Source organism: Triticum aestivum, chromosome 4B (genome assembly GCF_018294505.1).
Source record: "Triticum aestivum cultivar Chinese Spring chromosome 4B, IWGSC CS RefSeq v2.1, whole genome shotgun sequence".
In the NCBI taxonomy this organism is placed as follows: domain Eukaryota; kingdom Viridiplantae; phylum Streptophyta; class Magnoliopsida; order Poales; family Poaceae; genus Triticum; species Triticum aestivum.
The window spans coordinates 639,493,693-639,516,482 of record NC_057804.1 but is presented as its reverse complement, the minus strand read 5'-3'; the positions used below and the strand labels follow the sequence as shown (position 1 = coordinate 639,516,482).

The window sequence follows — 22,790 nt, the reverse complement described above, 5'->3', positions numbered from 1 at the left end:
AAAAGTTAATCACATAAAGACCATTCTCGACATGCCCAACAAAGGCTACTTTAAGAGTCTTTCTCCACAAGAGGGCCACGGTATCAACATCAAAGAAGGTGGCAAAGCCCATGAGTGCAAGTTAACGAATAGAAAGTAGATTGTAAGCAAGGGACTCAACAAGCATGACTTCCTCGATAGTGAGATCATGAGAAATAACAACCTTGCCAAGAACCAATACCTTAGAAGACGAGGCATCACCCCACTCGACGTTGGTGGGCATAGATGGAATCCTTCGCACATCCACCACCAAGTCCTTGCTTCCGGTCATATGATTTGTGGCTCCATTATTGAGCAACCATGATCCTCCACCGGAAGCAAACACCTACAAGAGATCAATGTTTGGTTTTAGGTACCTATTAAGTAATGGGTCCTTTGATGTTAGTAACAAGGGTCTTGGGAACCCAAATAGACCATTGAATGTACTCATAAGAAGAACCAACAAATTTAGCATAAACATGCCCATCACTAGCACGGCATAACACATAAGAAGGGTTAAAGTCGTCGACTTTGTTGGAAGGGGTGGCATTGCCCTTTTTAACATCACCACCCTTCACATTGTTCTTCTTATCCTTAGGAGCACCCTCTCCCTCCTTCACAAACGTTTGCTTGAGAGGGGGAGGTCGCTTGGTCTTGTCGTTCTTCTTATTGTTCTTGGACTTGGGTGCGAACCCAACTCCCTCCTTGGCCACAACTTCCTTTTGATTGCTCAAAAGGTCATTGAGGTTCTTCTCACTTGAATGCATGTCACAAGGCCTTTCTCTAGTTGATCTTTCAACTTGGCATTTTCCTCCACAAGATGCACATGCTCACAACATAGGTTAGTATCATTTGCATTATCAATTAAGACCATATGAGGAAAGGTGGCTTTCTCCTTGGTTAGCTTCACTTGGAGTTGATCATGAGACTCCTTGAGGCTAGCATGAGCACCCTTCAAGGCCTTGTGAGACTTGTCAAGTAAATCAAACTCCTCTTTAAGTCTAGCAAGGTCAACCCCAAGTTTAGCCTTCTCGGAGTTTAGCACATGAGAGACAACAAGAGCATGATCAAGATCTTTCTTTAATTTAGCATGGTCATCATTGTGTGACTACTCAAGAGCCAAATGATGCCCATGCTCTTCCTCAAGAGCATTAGAGAGATACGATATCTCAATGGCATAGTCACGATTGTGACCTTCCATCTTAGAGATGGTTTCTTCATGAGCCTCGATCATGTCATTGGCTTCACCAAGTTGTTCCAAGAGAGCAACGAAGTGCTTCTTGGATTTGCCCTTGAGTTTACTCATAAAAGACTCAAACTCATTTATCTCTTCATTAGACCCCTTATTTTAATCAATGCAATCTGTCAAGGAGGGATTAGTAACGATGGTGGTTTTGATGTTGGGGGTTACCTTGTTAGTGGCTTTAGCCATGAGGCACTTGGTGGTGATGTTCTCGTTGGGTGAATCGAAGAGAGACACCCGGGGAGTTGTGGCAATGGCAACGGAGGCCATGGCCGTTGCTTCACCATCTTCATCATCATTGTCATCCTCATGGTATTCTTCTTGAACCACCAACCCTCGAGTAAGAGTCTTTTTGGTGAAGTTGTTCTTGTTGGGGAAGGACTTGGCTTTGTCTTTTCGAATGAGCTTGCCACCAATGTCTTCCCGCATCTTGTACGGACAATACACAACAAAGTGGCTCACATTGCCACAATTATAGCATGTTCTCACACGTTGCTTGCCCTTGGTGCCACTTGAGTTGTTCTTGTTGAAGTTGGGCCTTGAATTCTTCTTGCTACAAAATTGCCTTGAAGCAAGAGCCATGTGCTCATGATAATCATATTTTGTATCCTCGGGGTTGCCCTCCTCATCTTCCTCTTCTTCCTCTTCTTCCACACTAACCTTGGCCTTGAAGGCAAGGTTGGGCTTCTTTGTTCTTTGAGAATGCAACACCATGTTGTGGGCGGTCTTGTCCAAGATGCTCATTGCCACGAACTCATCCAACACTTCATTTGAGGTCATGGAGTGGAAGTCTGGTCTTTGACGGATGATGGAGGACATGGCCTTGTTGTAGGGCATCATGGCTTTGAGGAACTTGCGCTTTATCCAATTGTCACCCGTTTCCTTGCTCCCATGATCTCGGAGTGAGACTGCGAGTTTGGTTACTCTCCGAAAGAGCTCACAAGGTTCTTCATCTTATTTCATTGCAAACTCATCGGCTTCATCTTGCACCACTTCATAGTTGGAGCGTTGAATGCTTGCGCTTCCCTGATAGAGAGACACAACACAATGCCATGCGTCTTTGGCCATGGCGTAGGGTCAAAGATAAGGGAGATCTTCGGGGGGAATTGCATCTTGGATGATGAAGAGAGCATTCTCATTGAATTGATTATCCACGGCTTCTCTAGGGGTGAAGTTGCTTCGGTCATGTGGATAGAAAACTTCTTCAATGATTGTCCAAAGATTAGTATTCACATGATTTAAATGATGCTTGAAGCGGTAAACCCAAGAATCAAAGTCCTCATTTTTCACAATCTTGGGAGGAGGGCCGGCATGATTTAAATGAGTAGAGGGAATCGGTCCTCCATAAATTGGAGGTGCCACATGGGCAAAGATGCTGGTGCCATTTCTACCACTAGTAGAAGGACCCTTTTCACTATTAGCTTCCCCCTTGTTGGAGTTAGCATCCGTCACCTTGTTAGTGGGATCACCCACTTTCATAGGCTAGGTAGATAGTTTAAGTCCTTCTAAGAATTTATTAAACATGCTTTCAACCTCGGTAATCGTGGAGGTTTTCAACGTGTCCAAAGCCACATTGAATTCCTCACGAGAGACCGCGGTTCCCCCATCGGCTGTAGACGAGCTCGGATTCACACCGGAGTGCTCCTCCCCACCATCTACGGTGTCAACCATACTCTTCGGACAGCAAAGTCCTTAACAAAGAGACGTGGCTCTGATACTAATTGAAAGGATAGATATAGTTGACTAGAGGGGGACGTGAATAGGCAACTAACAACTTTTTGCTTTTCTTTACCAATTTCAACTTTGCATCAAAGTAGGTGAGCAACCCATATGATGCAATAACAACAAGCACACAAGCAAGCAAGAGATGCAACACAATGTAAGCTTGCACAAGTAAAGGTGAGAGATAACCAAAAGGGGAATCGATGAAGACGATGATGTGTTAGCGAAGTTCCTTCCTTTTGAGGGGAAGTACGTCTCTGTTAGAGCGGTGTGGAGGCACAATGCTCCCCAAGAAGCCACTAGGGCCACTGTATTCTCCTCACGCCCTCACACAATGCGGGATGCCATGATTCCACTATTGGTGCCCTTGGAGGCGGTGACCGAACATTTACAAACAAGGTTGGGGCAATCTCCACAACTGAATTGAAGGCTCCCAACGACACCACGAAGCTTCACCACAATGGACTATGGCTCCGAGGTGACCTCAACCGTCTAGGGTGCTCAAACACCCAAGAGTAACAAGATCCGCTAGGGATTAGTTGGGGGAATCAAATTTCTCTTGGTGGAAGTGTAGATCGGGGCCTTCTCAACCAATTCCGAGCAAATCAACAAGTTTGATTGGCCAGGGAGAGAGATCGGGTGAAAATGGAGCTTGGAGCAACAATGGAGCTTGGGGTGAAGAGGTAAGTCAACTTTGGGGAAGGAGACCTCCTTTTATAGTGGGGGGGGGGGGCAATCCAACCGTTACCCCCCAAAACAGCTCCGTAGAGGGCGGTACTACCGCAGGGGGCAGCGGTACTACCGCTGGGCCCAGCGGTACTATCGCTCCCCCTTGCGGTACTGCCGTGCAGTTTGGGAGGGTAAGGAAGTGAGCAGGACTTGGACCCCGTGCGGTACTGTCGCGGTGGTAGGGTAGTACTACCGCTCACGAGCGGTACTACCGCTTCTACTGCCATGGCTTAGTGCCGCACTATCGGACACGAGAGGCGACCCCCTTGAATTGAGGCGGTAGGAGCCCAGTACCGCAGCGGTACTACGGCTGAGGACCCCCAGGCGGTACTACCGCTGCGGAGTGGTACTGCCGCCTGTGGCTCTTGAGCGGTACTACCACCGGGCACCGCGGTACTACCGCTGGGACCAAACCAAGATCAAAGGTAGGAGAAGAAAGCTCCAACGAAGCGGGAAGGCTCAGGGGGGTGCAAAGAGGATGTGTACATGTAGATTCCACCCTAGCCTTACCAAAGTGGATCCCCTCTTGATAGTACGGTGACTCCTACGAAACATGTCCACCAAAACAGAAACGAAAGAGCCACACCGTCTTTGATTAGAACTCTGAGGGGAAGGAATCGTCTTGTGCCAAAGAATGAATCTCTAAAATTCTCAAAACACACGATTAGTCCGCAAATGTGTTGTCATCAATCACCAAAACTACATAGAGAGAGATATGCCTTAACACTCTTCCTCCTTGGTCGGTGTGAGGGTGGAAAAAGGCGGGAGCAGCTATTTGGACGGGTGGGTGACCCTAACTTTCCGAATAAAGAATTTAGGGGTTGCACCGCATACTAAATGCTATGTGCGAGGTGGTAACTCTGGTGTAATGAATGTTGGACTTTGAGGGTGGTCTGGTAAAAACAGAAAAATAATAACTAAAGATGTATAAATAATAAGGACATGAGTAAGCAAAAGTCAAAGAAGAAAAAAACATTGAAAACAAAAGTTATCAGCAGAAGGGAGAAAGACTTATCAAGTGGTGATTCATAACTTATCAACTGTCACATGTTTTCCATAGTTGAAAAACAAAGGAAGGGATTTATGCAAGGATTGCAATGTTCAGGGAGCAGAAAAAAATCACATATTTGAACATTCAATTTCCCTTTTAATGTTGGATTGTGATGTTCAAACTCTTCCCACCACATGAGAACCTCATCATCATCAATCTCGACATCATACACTTGCACACAACCACCTTCGGGTGTTACATAAATAAAAAAAGAGGGATGAGGACATGAACAGTCGTGATAACCAAGATAATATATTGAAAAGAAACAAGAATTAAAAATTGAGTCAATATACACTAAGTTATCAGACACACTTACAGAAAATACCAGGTAATGTGAATGTGGATTACCAGCATACTGGTATGGGCTTTAAAAAACATATTAGATAGCATTGGTGCATAATGAGGAGCAGGTGTGATAACATCAAAACATGTATTAAAAAGAAGATCAAAAGAACTTTTATAGGAAAGAATTGGAAATGAATATATATGGTTGCAGTTATCATGTCCATGAAACAGTAATAACCAGGATTTGAACATTTGAGTTACCAGGATAGTGGCACAAGACTTATCATGATAATTACAAAATGAGGGGAATAATAACAAATTTCAGATGAATATGAGTACACACCTGCTACTACCAGTGCAGTCATGTTAGGTAAGCACGACAAAAATTAAGGAAAATAACTACGCAATGACAGGAGATGTATGTATCACGCGCTTAATAAAGTTAGTAACAAATAAAAGTGGTTCAGTTAGCAGGCCCATGGTTGGTGTGATAACAACAACTTTCAAAACTGACAAGGTTACCATGGGGGAGGAGGTTGGAGTTATCACCAGGAGGAGGGGTTATCATCTGCGCTAACGTCATACAAAAAGTTTTAGGGAACACAACAGAAAATATATTACAGGTACTGAAAGCACAAATGTTCACTTTCATCACACAAAGCATAGAAGTAGTCTTACATTCATCCATACACACGAAAGCATAGAAAATTCCAAACACATAAATAAAAGGGGCACACTCCAACCACAAACAAAGGGTTGAGCAACGCTGCAGAAACCAACACATGACATATGCCAATCCATCACTCTCGCTGCAGAAAGCAAAGGCACAAGGTCTTCACTTACCAGAGTTGTGTGGCGGAGCCCAAGCAATCAGTTGTGCATTCATAGTTTTCCCTCCTTTCTTGCCCTTGGAGTCGGCAGCAACAAGAGATGGAAGCCCGACAACTACGACAGGGCCAGTAGCTGTTGCTGCAGGTGGTACTTGAGCCGATGGAGCTGCCTCCGATGCTTCTGGTGCTGCAGGTGGTACTTGAGCCGATGGAGCCGGCTCCGATGCTTCTGGTGCTGTAGGTGGTACTTGAGCTGATGGAGCTGCCGTCGATGCTTCTGGTGTTGCAAGTGGTACTTGAGCCGATGCCGCAGCCGCCGATGCTTCTGGTGCTGCAGGTGGTACTTGAGCCGATGCCGCCACTGAAGCATCTGGTAATGGAGGTGCAGCTTGACCCGTAGGAGCCAACGCTGGTGCAGCTTGAACCATTGGAGATGCTTCAGTCGATGGTGGCACTTGTGGACTCGCACCAAAGATGGCATCAAGCCCAAGAGAGCAGCTCGGTGGCATAAAATCACCATAGGCTAAGCTCTAGGGGTGCTCAACTCCAACACAGGGTCAACTACAGAAATAAACACCAAAAGTAACACACAAAATGGAGAAAATGCATCAGATAAAACATGAAATGGACATTGTATTTGTTAATGTCAGAACATCAACCTTAGTTATCATGACTTAAACAGACAAGTTATCAACAGATGATAGTGAAGTTACCAACCTGGGGCTGCTTTCTCTTCATTGACATTGTTTGTTACCACAGGATTCTGGGCATCATGCTCTTGACCTTCAGCTATTGCTGTATCAATAGGCAAATTGACCCGGGTACCTCCCACGACTTCTTCAATGACACAAACGGCTGCAGCGGAAAAAGAGTGAAACACATCGTCAACATAAATCATCACTACATACAAGAAAAAAGGTGATGGGAGACAGAAATAACCTATAGCTTCACCTTCATCATGCCCTACATTGGCAACGACTTCATCTTCACCTTCAACAGCCTCAGCCACGTTGGCAATATCTTCAACAACATCAGTAACAGTAGCCGCTGCAGCGAGCTGAACTACAGTGTCAGCAGACATACCAGCGAATGTCGTCGCAACATCATCAGATTCTCCCAAGCTAGCTGCTGCTGCTTTATCAGAAGCTAACGAACCACCCGTCGCATCAAGTACTTCGACCACAGACGGAGACGTCGCCGTGGGCGATTCATCAAGATGGATAACTTCTGTTGTCTGTGATGATGTTGTCTGCGACAATGCTACCCTTAGTCGTGGAGAAGATCTGGTCTTGGCGAAATGCACCTTTCTCACAACGGTTTCTCTTTTGAACGACTGAAATATGGGTACACAAGGATAGTAGTGAGATTACACGTGTTGTTAAACTTAAGTTACCACATGTTACCAACACAAAAAGTTGTCACATACTTCAGGTGTAAATAACTTCTAGGAAAAAAATACAAAATTATCAAGGACTAGCAATATAAAGTTATCAAATGATATGAACAAAGAAATCAGCATTTTGTTTTGTATAACTATTTACAGAAAATAACTTGGTGTAATGAATAAGAATGTACGGGGGAAATGCAAACAAGAAAGGCATGTAAATACCTTTTTCCTGATACACTTGGCGAAGCCTTAGCAGCAGCAACTTGTTTCATAGGTGCACTGCATGAAAAAATATCCAAATGTTACAAGCACAAAACAGTTACCATGCCTTGTAAGTCTAAATTATGACAGAGGCCTAATTGAGTTATCAATGTTCATCAGAAAAGTTATCGAGACAGTAAGAACAAAATTACCAGCATGTTGGTAGGTGTATACCTAACTATAGATTCAATGCACATGAAAAAAGTACACGAAAATAGCAAATAACTACTGAAGATAAACAAAAGTAAGAAGCATAGAAAAAAGAATGTTAATATATTTTTACTGGTGCAACCACTGAATCCGTAGCAGCAGCAGCTTGTTTGCCAGGCGCCCTGCAAGGGAAAACAAGGTTAATGAGAAGAAAAAAGGAGAGAAGGTGCTAAAAAAATATGAGCAAGCTAATTATCAGGATGAAACTACCCAAACTACCATACTCAAACAACTGGATTTACCCTGTTGTATCAGGCACAACATTGATAAAAAAACCATGGAAAAAATCATTCACCTTCGTGGAGCCTTCTTCCGCATGGTGGATAGTGGGACGGCGACACCAGTTCCCTTTTCAGCCACACATATAGCAAGCTCCTGGACCACAACTTTCTTCACGGCTAGATGAATTTCAACTGCTGACTGTGCATTTGGTGAAGATGGCCTTTGCGATGGGCTGGGGGCACAATTGGTGAAGTTGGACGGACCGACACAGTTGGTGATGCTGGACGAGGGTGATGGTAGCCTTAGTTTCTTGCACCTCTGGTAAGCCAAATTTTTCAGAAGCTGAGAACCACACCGCTTGAAAGAAGATTCAGTGGCCGCCTCAGGTTGTGTGTCTGTCAGATCTCGCTGGCTAAGCCTTCCATCATCTGATCCGACTGATGTTGTGTGAGAGATGCTAGTGAGCATGATCTGTGACTCATTAAGGTTCTCATCGATAGTGCGAATAGGCGTGCCTTCAACATTTGTTGTTGTGCTCTCATGAGCTTTGACAGTTGCATCATCCAGATGTGTGGTGTCATCGTCAGCTGGCCCGTTGCCCATAGCTACATCCACGGCACCACTGCCTAAAGCAACGAAAGGATCCTTGCTGCGACGATAAACAACTCGATAATCCATATCATCACCACCACCATCATCATCATCATCGGAGTCAGCATCAGAATCAACATCATTGCCTCTGTGGTACTCGTCATCACTATCAGAATCATCAGCAATGTTCTTTCCAGTGCTTTCTGGCCGCCTGCCTTGCGATGAGCGTGTGGTCCTTGCCGTCATATGAGCAGTGGAAGAAAGAACATTCAATCAAGCGTCAAGCTTACGGGAGGCATCTGAATGGCCCTCATCATCCAAAGCGGCGAATGATTGCACAAGATCGCCTATTATGCTAGCCATAGCGGACGTGAATCGAGAAACTATTTGAGTAGATTTGGCAAATTTTTGCTCAATAGAAAAAACAAAAATAAAAATAAGTTATCACCAAAATGCAACAAAAGTTATCAGGAGTTCACAAAAAAGCACACACATGAACAATAACAAAAACAAATGAAGAACACATGTATGTATTCATGAATGTATTCATGATCTAACAAACATTCAGTCACATGAAAATGAAGAACAATATACAAGAAAGCTAAAATAGCACAATTAGATATCAGCAAAAACTTAAGTTTTTAGAGGCTTTACAAAAAGAATCATCACATGAATGCAACCAAGTTATCAAGATATGTGAGAACATATGCTGTCATTAAAAAACATGATGGCATGAGATTCACATCACAAAGTTATCAAGGCATTACAATAAGAATTATCACAAGGTTGTAACAAAATTATTATCCTTTATAGAGCATATGCCACATTGGAAACAAAGAACAATATCTGATGGCATTATTAAAGAGTGTAAAGTTGACATCAAAAGAGAGTTGTCAGCCTATGAAAAAACATAGAACAGCAAAAAAACAAAAGAAAAGGTTACATGCACACCTCCTGACTACAGCCTGGGGCAGCATGAACACGCATAAACTTATCAAGACCTTCCAGACCACCAAATAGACAGAAATTCATGCCAAACGCAGGCTTCAACTGGAAAAAAATGTAAAGACAAGTCACATAAGTAACAACAAAAAATCAATGAAAAGAAAATGCAGTTACAAGTAGTGTGGGAACTGAAAACATAGATATAGATTACATAACCACTTACCAGTACACAAGAAAGAAAATGATATAATTACATAACCACTTACCAGCACAACATACCATCTAGGGCTGACTTTGTTGGAGGTGGTCGGGGCAATGACTGTATTCCCAGCAAGCAAAAGCCACATACGCTTGAAAGTATCATCAGCATTTACAGAACCCTTTATGAGATCAACAAGAACAGTCATTTTAGGGGCATATCCAAGTTCGCCGAACAATATTCAAGCCCTAACTCAATATCAACTTCAGTAGGGAGGTTGTAAGGGACATCCTCCCCTCCATGCGGCATGCCCATAACGCGATGCACATATTCCTCATTAACCGGAAGTCTGCCCCGCCCTGGTACAACAACCTCGCGGGAATCGGGATTGTAAAGATCAGCAAGCCACACACTGAGATTGTTGAAGAGATGGTCACACTGGATATTTTGAAGGCTTGTGCAGTCCATTTCATCAATGGCAACCTTCATGTCATCATTCATGTCTTTGCATGCTAAAAGAAGCGAACTGGGTGAGGCTCTGTTCCTCGAAGGAGGGCGTTTCATCTTTTTCGAAGGAACCTCATCAATTCCATCACCATCTCCTTTGCGCTTCCTCGACATTGTGTCCATGTCACGTAGGAACGAAATGAAAGCGAATGAAACAAATTAGATGACTTATGAAAAACTAATATCACAATTAATATCAACATTTGTAAACTGGTGTTTGACAAAGCAATAAATACAACTGATAAACTTATCATTGTGGTTCATGGTGAGACAAAAAAATTATCATGACCATGATAAATAAATCAAGCAAAATGCACTTGGTTTACAGAAAAAAAACTGGTTAAAAAACAAAGATGGTGCCACACCTGCTGAACTATAGCAAGACAAAATGACACAGGTATATTAGAGCATGTGCAACTGATAACTGAGGCACAAATATATTGGTAAGTGAGAAAGGCGGCATTAATTTGATGATGTACATCCAATTTACCCCTGATAAAATTAGCATTCGCACATGGTCATTAATAATCACAATAATGATACCAGTAAGCACACAAAAAACTATCAGACCATCGAATAAGAAATGAGCATTGTGCTGCATGTAGTTAGACTAGAAAAAAGCTGGTAAATACGGTAAGAAGATAATGGTAACTGCTTGCACATCATCATTGGGGATATCCAAAACAGAAAAGCACAAAGCGTGAAAATCATGGGGGTGCAGTCGAAAAACACAACCTAATGTGAATGTAGCTGCTTGAAAAACAATTGGTAATCAGAGCGCGATTGCACAGCTCAAAATTACCAACCAACTGGACATTTAGGCACATAAACAACACCAGTCATAAATATAGTAGTGTTTCAGCACCTGGTAATTTGAGTGCCATGTCATTGGTAAGTGTAATACATTCATCATGATAATTTAAACATAACAAAACAACACTGACAATAGCAGTGTTTCAACATCTGGTAATTTGAGTGCAATGTCGTTGGCAAGTTCAATACATTCATCATGATAATTAAACAGAACAAACAACACTGGTAATTCAAAGCATTGTAAACATGGTAAATAGAGCATCGCAAGCCTAATCAATAAACAACAAACAAATGCAACATAACAACATTTTGGAAATGAACTTAGGGTTACTGTTCAAATCAACATCCACTAAATTGGACATCCTAAAATCCATAAACAACAATGTCCTGAAAATCAACATCCACAACACTAATAGAAGGGAAAAAACGGGTGGGAAAATCCATAGTAGAACCGACCACGCTTATCCACCACGAAAACCTATCGACACCAACCATTCGACCGATTAGGCACAAAATTGAACCAAAATTCACAGCCATCTACAACTGGAACTAGAAAGTGACCTAATCTAACCTGATTGGAACAACAACCGACCGGATTAGGATGGTCCGAGCACCAAAAATCAACATCGGAACATGCCGGTGGAGAAACGGGGAAAGAGAGGGGCTGGGGAATGCGTTCCTCACCGTCGATTCAGAAGCTAGAAGCCGACCTAAACTAACCTAATCCAACCTAATGGGTACAAAAACCGACCGGATTCGGAGGCTCCGTACACCAAAAACCGATGGCGGAACGGCGGGAACACACCGGCGGAGCAAAATAGGAAGACAAGGGGGGGGGGATTGCGTTCCTCACCGCAGATTCAAACACCGTCCGCCGCATACAGGACCACACCACCACCAACAACAGTCACGGACGAGGGAGAATAGAGAGAGCAGAAATGAATGCACATAGCAGCGCGAGAAGGGGGGAAGAAGTAATGCGGGCGAGGGAAAGACGGGGGAGTGGGGAACGAGGGTATTGGGCGAGAGGGACGATTCTGGCGAGGCCCGCTTGTCATCGTCACACAAAACCTATAATGGCTATCGCCACGCGCGCTTCGCTCGGAACGGCCTACGCGCTTCGTCGGATTACAATCGAACGGCAACGAGATCGTGCGGATCTGACGCAAATGACCGGTCGACTGGTCGTTAGATTTCTCGTTATCCTATATATTCACACTTGTATTTTTTTCTTCATATTATTACTTCAAGTAATCAAACTGAAATATATTGCAAAACGTTCATGCAACAACGTGCGAGATAGCATCTAATATATCTAAATACTATCTCTGTTCACTTTTATAAGATGTTTTAGACATTCAGACACTGTCCAAAACAGTATAAAACAAGTTGTCTGAAACGTCTTACAGAAAACAAACAGAGAGAGTAATTGATCCCAACTAATTCTAATTCTTTTAGCATGCAATTATGCCAACTTATCATGCTTGCCACCATGTCAAAAGGGCACATCTTATAAAATCCATGCTTCCCATATTTGATAAATATTCTACAACTATAAATTAATCAAACAAAAAATTATATGTATTTTTTGTTCTTATATTATTAATTTATTTTATTCTCATGTTTTAATCTATTTTTATTTCCATATTGCTAATCTACTAGAAAAAAAAGTTTAGGCAGTTATGATATGGAAGGTTCTAGAAACAAAGGAGAAGTACTTGTGTTTTAAGGTTTGTGCATTATGCTTAAGTTCAACCATGGAGTCTTCTAGATTATACATGTGGCAGAATCTGATGGAATGTAGATGATATCTAATGGCCATTAGTGCTCGGATTTGCCATCTCTACACCGTCTGATTGGCTTCATCCAATGATCAGCTTTCAAATTTATTCGCACTCAATATAGGGGTATAGAAATAGTAATGTTTCATGGATGTAAATTCCACTTCAATACAACAACAACAACAAAGCCTTTAGTCCCAAACAAGTGGAGGTAGATTAGAGGTGAAATTCATCAGATCTCCCGACCAACTCATGGTTCTGACACATGGATAGCAAGCTTTCACACACCCCTGCTCCTGACTAGTTCTCGGTGATACCCTAGTCCTTCAAATATCTATTTACGAACGTCTCTCATGTCAAGTTTGGTCTACCCGACCTCTCTTGACATTATCAACACACTTTAGCCGTCCGCTATGCACTGAAATTGCTCAAGGTCTGCGCTGAATATGCCCAAATCATCTCAGACAATGTCGGACAAGCTTCTCTTCAATGGGCGCTACCTCAACTCTACCTCGTATATTATCATTCCGAACTTGGTTCTTCCTCGTGTGGCCACACATCCATCTCAACATGCGTATCTTCGCCACACTTAACTATTGAACATGTCATCTTTTAGTCGGCCAATACTTAGCACTACAACATTGTTGCTCGAATTGACGTCCTATAGAACTTGTCTTTTAGTTTTTGTGGCACTCTCCTGTCATAGAGAATGCCGGTTTTGATTTGATGGTTCACATCTTCTCAATATCCCCATCTTTTTGCAGCATTGACCTCAAGTATCGAAAGGCGACCTTCCAAGGCAAGCCCATCAAGGATACCCTCCCCCTCCCCATCATGTCTAGTAGTACTAAAACCGCATCTCATGTACTCGATTTTAGTTCTACTAAGAAACCTTTTGATTCCAAAATATTTATTCATAGCTCTAACTTTCTATTGACCCCCAGTCCAACTATCATTGACTAGCACCTCCTCATCCGCAAAGAACATACACCATGTCATATCTCCTTCTATATCCCTTGTGACCTCATCCATCACCAAAGCAAAAAAGATAAGGTCTCAAAGCTGGCCCCTGGTGCATCCCTATTTAATCGGGAAGTCCTCAGTGTTGTCATCACCCGTTCTAATACTTGTCACAACATTATCGTGCATGTCCTTGATGAGAGTAATGTACTTTGCTGGGACTTTGTGTTTCTCCAAGGCCCACCACATAAAATTCCGTGGAATCTTATCACAGGCCTTCTCCAAGTCAATGAACGCAATATGTAGGTCCTTCTTTTGCTCCATGTATGTATCCGTAAGTTGGCGTACCAAGAAAATGGCTTCCATGGTCGACCTCCCAGGCATGAAACCAATCTAATTTTTGGTCGTGCTTGTCATTCTTCTTAAGTGGTGCTCAATGGCTCTCTCCCATAGCTTCATTGTATGGGCTCGTCAGCTTAATTCCATGGTACGACTCTGAACATCCCTCTTGTCCGTGAAGATTGATACTAATAAACTCCGTCTCCATTCTTCTGGCATCTTGTTTGCCTGAAAATGTGGTTGAAAATCTTGGTTAGCCATAATATCGCTATGTCACTGAGGCCCCTCCACACCTCAGGATACAATCAAGGCCCATTGCCTTGCCTCCTTTCATCCTTTTTAAAGGCTCCATGACCTCTGACTCTTGGATTCGCCGCACGAAGTGTCTGTTGGTATCATCAAAGGAGTCGTCTAGTTCAATAGTAGAGCTCTCATTCTCCCCATTAAACAGCTTGTCGAACTACTCCCACCATCTATGCTTAATCTCCTTGTCCTTCACCAGAAGCTGGTCTGCTCCGCCCTTGATGCATTTGACTTGGTCAACATCCCTCAATTTCCCCTCTCGAATCTTGACGATCTTGTAGATGTCCCTTTCACTTTTCTTCGTGCTTAACCGCTGGTAGAGGTCCTCATACGCTCGATCCCTTGCTTCACCCACAGCTCACCTTGCGTCCTTCTTTGCCATCTTATACTTCTCTTTGTTGTCAGCACTCCTATTCAGATATAGACGTCTGGAACAATCTTTATTCTCCTTAATAGCCTTCTGGACATCATCATTTCACCATCAGGTATCTTTAATTTCGCTTCCACTTCCCCTGAACACTCCAAACTCCTGTGAGACAGCCTTACAAATGCAAGTCACCATCTTCATCCAAATATTGTCTGCATCCCCTCCTTCCTCCGTCGGGCCCTTCGCAATGACCCTCTCCTTGAACGCATGAGCCACCTCCCCCTTGAGTTTCCACCACTTCGTTCTAGCGACTCTGGCACGCTTATCCCGCTAGACACAAATCCAAGGAAGTCAACTACCACAAGCTTATGCTGAAGGACAACACTCTCTCCATGCATTGCCTTACCATCTAGGCACGCACGCCTATGTTCTCTTCTCAAAAGGATGAAATAAAGCTGGCTAGAGTGTTGACCACTACTAAAAGTCACTAGACGTGATTCTAATCTTTTATAATTAAAAATAATACCGCATCAACGTGTGGGGTAAAAATCTCTAGTGATACTAGATGATATCCCAGACGTTGCTGTGTGAATGTTTTGTAATATATTTCAATCAGATTTGACTATATGGAACATGGATATTTGAAATAATAATATGATAATTGAAAATATATATGATTTATTGTGTTTGAATATTCTATATTTGTATAATAACCGCTACGATTATTACCATAATATAATGAAAATACTCATGCATGTTTGCATGATTTTTCCTATGCATTATTGCATGTTGAGATGGACCTTCCTTTGCATACGTTGGTGGGGGCTAGTTATTTAGATGTAGAGAATTAGATAGTATAGAAAACCGAACAGAACATAAAAAATGTCACATGCACAGATTTTGGAAAACAGAATCATCTATTTAACTTTCAAAAAAGAAGAGAAATAGAGTCAGTATAGATACAATATAATGGTACGAGCTACAAAAAACAGCCCTTTATTCCGTTTCAGTTCTTACAACTAGTAGATATAAATCATTATAAGAAACAAGAGTAGCTACTAGTACTATATTTTTCGCATAATTCAAACTAGAACTTCGCCTTTATCAACTCCATCATGGTACCCCTCGCAAAAAAGGGAAAACTCCATCATGGTACGCACGCTGGGGTCCCTGACCCTTTTTAGTTCAACCAAATGAACTAAATTTCAAACATCACAGCACTTTTGATAATTTACTTCATTCGGTTGAACTAAGAGGGTCCACAGGCACCCCTGAACGTTAGAAATTTGCATCCCGATGCACGCACACGGCCAAAAAACGAGGATGTGGCAATAACGACCCCTAACGACCCACAAAACGTGGCGATGACTGAAAACGAGAAGGGCAAAAAACCGTCCGGATTTTCTCCCATTGTCTAGCTAGGTTCTAGTTTCTGAAGGTGCTTCCCCTCGTTATGTGTCTTACCGTTTTCGTGGGGGTAGCACGCTTCTTTTATATCGTTTTCGTGGGGGTAGCACGCTTCTTTTATATCGAAGAAAAAGAAACTAGGTTCTGAAGAGCTCCAGGCAGTGCTCCTGGTCCAGGTTCCTGCTCCAGAACTTCTTGTAGTACTCGTCGTAGGTGTAGTTTCTGTAGACCGCCGGCGACTTCTCGCCGATGAGCTTCTCCGCGGGGCCAAGCTTGACGCTGTTGCAGGGGCAGAGGAAGGAGGCGATGGACATCCTTGGCTTGTCCGAGTTCACCACGGCGCGGTGCCACACGCTCTTATATCTCCCGTTGCTCAGCGCCTGAAACGCAGTAGTGGAAATCAGTTTCAGTTAGCACCACTTCAGTCAGAATCCCTGAGTTCAGAAAAGAGTATAGACCACGTGCACTGTATGATGGCAACGGAAATCGGTTTCAGTTAACCCACTTCGGTCAGATTCCCCGAGTTCAGAAAAGAGTATAGACCATTTTGCAGTGTACGTGTGATGCTTGGAGTATATTATATGATTGCACGTCGAGACTGGCGTCATGCAATGCGTCACTGGATCTGGGCTGTTCGTGTAATTTGTTTGCACTTCTTGTGTGGTCGGTCAAGGGTTTGTCTTGATTATGTACGTGGATGCAGTTCAGTCCAGCAGATCAAACAATATTTTACTGAACTCGCACACAATTAGCAATTCAGTTCTACACCTAACTAGGCAATGTGTTCTACACCTAACTAGGCAAACAGTGTAAGATGTCTTGGCCTAAGCAGTTGACCATGTGTCCATGTGCAGTGTATGATGCTACATGGAGCACACATGGAGTCATTGGGCTACTCATGTTTGTTTACACTTGTTGTGTGGTCTGTCAAGAGATTGTCTTAATCATGTGGGTGCAGTTCAGTTAGAGCAGATCGAGCAGTATTATACCGAACCTATAGACAATTAGCAATGTGTTCTACACCTAACTAGGCTGCTAAACTACAACATGATGTATGCATATAATATGAGGGCGCACATTTGAATACTGCAACCGATCGATCTTGGTTTAATGAAAAGATGTACACTACGTATGTACTTGGTGCATCACCTGCAGCTGGTCGCCGAGATTGATGACGAGCGCGTTGGGCCGCGGGTTGACGGCGATCCACCGACCTTCCTTGAGCACCTGCAGCCCGGCGACCTGCTCGTCCATCATCAGGATGGTGAGGGCGTTGGGGTCCGTGTGCGCCGGGAGCCCGTAGGTCAGCTCCGGCGACGGGCACTTTGGGTAGAAGTTCACCGCCATGTGCTGCTCCTGCTCGCCGAGGACCTTCTTGATGTAGTCCTGCTCCAGCCCCAGGCCAACGATGCTATACACACGACACCATGTGCACGATTTGTGGACGATGTAGTTAATCAAGCCGTTGGTGTGTGGTAGTAAACTGCATGACACCGTCTGATTTTGAATCGTGCATGAATCGGCCACGCAGCCGTCGTGCGCGAAGCAGTTTCGGCCCCAGGCTCTCCGAAATCATGGCGTAGAGCCGGAACCCGAGCTGCCGGACCTCCTTGCAGTATGTGCTCATGACATCCCTGGTTCATGAAAAACGTGCCAGCCGGTTAATCATCTGTAAACCTTGCAAGTTACAACTATTGTTTTTCTGAAAAGTAGCGTTTTCAGCAACTCAAATGTAGCATCAATGGGATACAAGCAAGCAGTGATCTAAACGATCCTATATTAGTTAACAGAGGGATTATCTTTTTCCGATAGAGATGAACAGAAGCATCTCGCTAGATATTTTCATTCGCACGCGATTTAGCAGCCGATTGTCGCTGTTAAACACTATTTCGTGGGGACATGTCGTGGTACCAGTGACCGTCTTGATCTCGGCCCTACGGTACCAAGTTCCTCTGTCATGTCCATCCTCCAATGACACCTTGTGATACCACCCCCATCCCCACACGAACAAGTTGCGACGTCGCGTCGACGTCGTCTATCATCCATGAGATCTAATCCTAGATCCTTAGCAGGTGAAATGTTCTGGACACACATCATGTGAGTGTGACCACCACCATGGATCATGTCCTTCATCGTGAACTCATGTGTTTTTTCAGTTTATTTTTTTTCAAAGAGTGGTTCTTATTTCATTGTCTCTTTGCGACATTTGTTCTGTCTCTCCGGTGCCCATGCTGCAAATTGCACCATTTTATAAGCAAAGTATCAGACAGGTCACCCGAACTGGCCAGTTCCTTGTTGCCCCTGCTCTCTCCCCCGGCCAGGACCCCCATTCACGTTTATGCCAGATTCTAGCACATTTAGGTGTGCGGTGTCGTTGTAGCATGGACCACTTCCGTTTGTTCACCCCCATTTGCTACTGATTTCTTTGCCGCCCTGAACTAATACTTTTATGAGTGCAGGAAACCCTGTTTGTCTGCGTACAGAGAATGCATCTCCAGCACATGCACAGGCCGTTGGTTGGTTGTTTTCTTTCAGGTACATGGTATAGCTTGTTAATGGTTTGGTACTGTGTACTGTATGGTTTGTTAGCAATAGTTTTGGCGCTCTGTACGCCGTCCTTGTTCCAGGTACAGAGCATAGTTTGTTAGTTTGGTGTATAATGCGTCCTTGGTTGTTCCAGGTACAGAGTACAGTCTGTTAGTTTGTTTGATAATTAGCTTGTACAGCGATCAGCCTCGTGACTCATGACAAAAGTGCCAGTTTCTTTGTCTGTTTACGGTTGAATCTAGGACGGAAACGCTAAAGAAATTGGTAGTCCCTTTGGCATCAGCGACAAAAGATTTGAAAAAGCTGTGTTCTCCTAGCTGAAGAAATGCTGGAACAATGTCAACTACTAGTGTGAGTGTGCTAGAAAGGTAGCCGCATGAGTACTTGATTGGTGCAGCTACGAGTGCTAGTGCTGGTACAAAATAATGCCAAAGTAATTAGGGGAAAGCACTTTCGAGGAATCTCTGGAGTAATCAAATTTGGAACACAAATTTCATAAGGGTGCTCTGTGTTCTTTCAGTGCTGGCGACACAAATTTTGAGTAGTTTCTTTCGGTGGGGAAAGAAGGAAGTGTAATGGCGGGGATTGGTGAAGAGTACCTGAAGGGCGGCGGATTGGCAGGCCACTCCGGGACGAACTGCTCGAGCGGGTGGCAGTGCAGGCGGAGGTAGTCGCGCCAGTTGTGCACGGTCTCCTTGCGCACGTTGAAGCTGGTGGAGAGGCGCATCTTCTTGGCCGGGTCGTCGGAGTAGAGCTTGGCCTTCTCCTCCGGCGAGAGGCGGAAGAAGTCGTGCGCCACCGCCATCGCTGCCAGCATGACCTCAAGCGGCAGCCCGTGGTTGAGCACCTGGCGACCGATCAGAAACCACACACGGTGAGCGAAAGCAGAGCGCCTCCATTCTCTCTTTCCCAAAAGGAAAAGCAGAGCGCCGGCCGGGCTTGTAAGCCGGAGGGAATGGGAATTGGGATGGACTAACCTGGAAGAAGCCGTGGGAGCTGCAGGCGGCGCCGATCTGGGCGACGACGGCGGCGCGGTCGGGGTTGGCGAGGTCGACGACGGGGATGTCGGCGTCGGGCACGACCTCGTCCAGGCGCGGCCGGTCCGCCTCCGACCTGACGTAGCTGTCGGGCAGCGTGTGGTGCACGGCCGTGGAGATGAGCTGCTCCGCCATGCCGGCACAAGAACAGAGAGAGACGGAGTAGATAGATGTGACGGTCGAGGCGTGAGCAGAGGAACGGCCGTAGGCGAAGAGGAAACGCCGCGGCTGGGCTGGTTTGTTTGAGCAGGCGGGGGAAGTCGGAGGATTTATGGACTCAACAGACGCGCTGGCGGGTTGACCACGGGCGGGGGTGTCGTCACTCACAGCCAAAGGCGGGACGTCATCGGCCTGGCGACGGCTGACGTACACCGGACGGATGGCGAGCCGCACAGCTTGGCGTGCCAGCCAGACGTTTGCGGCGGCGCGTCCAGGCCGCGTGTCGAGCACTGCCGTGCCACCCCTCCGGCCCCGGAGCACCCAAAAGAGAGTTTTGCTCCTAGCAGCAGAGGTGCTTAGAAATATACCAGTGTTATTTCAAGCACCGATGCTTATATGCAGAGGGTATACGCAATAGGTAAGTGTTTGGGTTCGGCGCGCCGACCGAACGCTCGGCCGGTCGCGAGCGACACATAAGCGCCACGCGGCCAAAAGGGCCCGCACGCACCCGTCCTATTCTCTCAGCCACACGTATTTGCCTTATCCTCTCATCCTCCGCTCGCCTCTCCTCCATGTGCCTCTGCATCTCAAGCATATTCATCCCCTGCTCGCCTCTCTTGCTTGGCTCCAGCCAGTGCGGCGATTTCTCCAGCGAGCCCACCACCGGAGAGGCATCCCTGCTCCTCTCTTGACCTCTCTCTGACTAGGAGGTCGTCGGCCCTCCCCTTCTTGCTCCCCGACGCCCCCGTGTGATGGGCACGGGTCGACTATGGATGGAGGAGGAAGCACGCCGGGGAGCTGCAGCTGGTGGATGGGAACAACTACAATCAGCCTCGCCTGGAGCTGCAACCTGCCTCGCCGGGAGCTGCAACCGACCACGGGTGGGAGCCTAATTGTGCTACTATAGGCGTTTTGATTTGATGGAACCATCACCCAATTTTTATTTTTTGCTACCACGGTAATATGTTTTTGCTGGAAGCATCAACATTTTTTGCTACCATCGATGCTTTGGTTTTGTTGGATCCAAGCCCAATTTTCATTTTTGCTACAACTATAATATTTTTTTTGCTGGAACCATCAACATTTTTTGTTGCCATCGGTTTTTTGGTTTTGTTGGAACAACGCCATTTTTTGCAAGTTTGCTACCACCAGCCTCTTGGTTTGCTGGAACGAGCTTCATCTTTTGCTACCACCGTATTTTTGCTGGGACAATGTCCATTTTTTCAATTTTTGCTACCAGCGTTATCTAGTTTTGCTGGAAGCAGCCTATTTTTTTGCTACCACCGCTGTTTTTGGATGCGAACCACGGCGTCCGCCATTGATTCTGGAGGTGGATTGAGGGAGAGGGATGAGGGGATGGGCAGCACCGGCAAGGGGCGAGCGTCGGCGACGTACGTGCGCTGCACGATGCGGAGGGGGTGCGGAGGCGCCGTCATGTCTCCCTCCTTTTTTTATTCAGTTTTCAATCGCGATGTGAAAAAGACGATGGGAAACGATGCCCGTCGACAGCTGTACGGGGTTCAATCAAACGGCTAGGACGCGACCGGCCCAACCGGTGCGCCGGCGCCTAGCGTTGGCCTACGCAATATGCACGATGCTTTTAAAAAATTCCGGTTTATTTTTTAAGCATCTCTCTTAGCATTGTATAAGGCCAAAGAGCATCTCCAGCAGATCTCGTAAATGTGGTCAAACTTTAGTATTTACGATACAATATGAAAAAAGACGCCCCGAATATATACCGTAGAACCCCGCAAAAAAAAGAATATATACCGTAGAGCAACATATCCCGTAAAAAGGTTTATAGGCTCCCCTATATTTGAGCCCCAATCCTTTATATCTAGTGGATTTCAACCGTTTTTGGAGGATCCTGTAAACCGGTCAACGCCGGAGCGGGGGCCTCGCGATGCCGCGTACAAGCAGCGAGCAAGCGAAGGAGCTCGCCGGCGGTCAGAGCATCATTGGAGCGTTACCGGAGTGTCATCGGAGCATCGCTGGAGCAGGCAATGGGCCACATCGGGCGGCAGGCCAGAGCGGCGCCGTTCTGGCCAGCCGGAGTTTGAGTTCGCCCATACATGCATCCCGGGGAAGAAGAAGCGTGAGGAGAAAAAAGAAAAAGAAAATGCTTACGGTACAGGTTTACGAGATCTGTTCCACCAGATGCCTTGCGGTACCGTAAATTCGTTTTAGGAGAGCCTGTATACTGATTTTACAGGTGGTGCTCTAGCAGACGCTGTAAAAGAGCCCGGCTCATATAATTCCGGCGCCTATACGGGCTTGGCCCTTTTTCGGGCCAAACCAGACCCCGTATAGTCGTCACGGCCCTTAAAACGTTTACAGTGGCCTGGAAGCCCCCTCCCCCGCACAGTATATCTACGGGTCCGCGGCTACTATACGAGGCGAAACCCTATTCCCCTTGCCGCCGCAATCCCCCCTTTCCCCTTGAATTTCTCGTCGCTGGCAACCCAAATCCACCGCCCCACTCCACTATCGCCGACAGATCCGCTACCATGTGGCGTGGGATGTGGAGCTCCGGCCGCGGCGCTGGCGGTGGTGAGGACCCCAAGCGGAAGCGCTGCGTCGCCGCCGACGCGACGAGGAAGCGGCCTGCCCAGCGGTACATGAACCGAGGTCTTGAGCCGCCGCCGGCCCTCATCCGCCGCAAGACAGAGGAGTGCGACTGACGGCAGGCTCGGCTCTCCTTCGGCGCGGGCGGCTCTGTCGTCATGGCTAGCTCATGTGTGCCACTCCCGCCAATGAAGAAGTAGCCAGAGGAGCTCCCGCCGCTTTTCTCGGTGAAGAGGGAGGCGGAGACAGAACGCCGACATCGTCAGGCCGGAGGATTTTCTTCCCCTTCAGATGCGGACGCCATCGAGGCTA

At 45.7% G+C, this 22,790-nt stretch overlaps 1 protein-coding gene across 1 annotated transcript; it reads right to left on the bottom strand.

Annotated features, from left to right (window-relative positions):
- Window positions 1-15,723: 15,723 nt before the first annotated feature.
- On the bottom strand, window positions 15,724-20,008 carry LOC123093769 (flavanone 3-dioxygenase 2). The gene is made up of 5 exons (XM_044515821.1): window positions 19,695-20,008; window positions 19,317-19,564; window positions 17,734-17,804; window positions 17,320-17,573; window positions 15,724-16,550 (listed from the first exon to the last, which is right to left on the bottom strand). Exons 1-5 carry the CDS (start codon window positions 19,887-19,889, stop codon window positions 16,308-16,310), a joined length of 1,011 nt encoding a protein of 336 aa, XP_044371756.1. The 5' UTR covers window positions 19,890-20,008; the 3' UTR covers window positions 15,724-16,307.
- Between the last annotated feature and the right edge of the window lie 2,782 nt (window positions 20,009-22,790).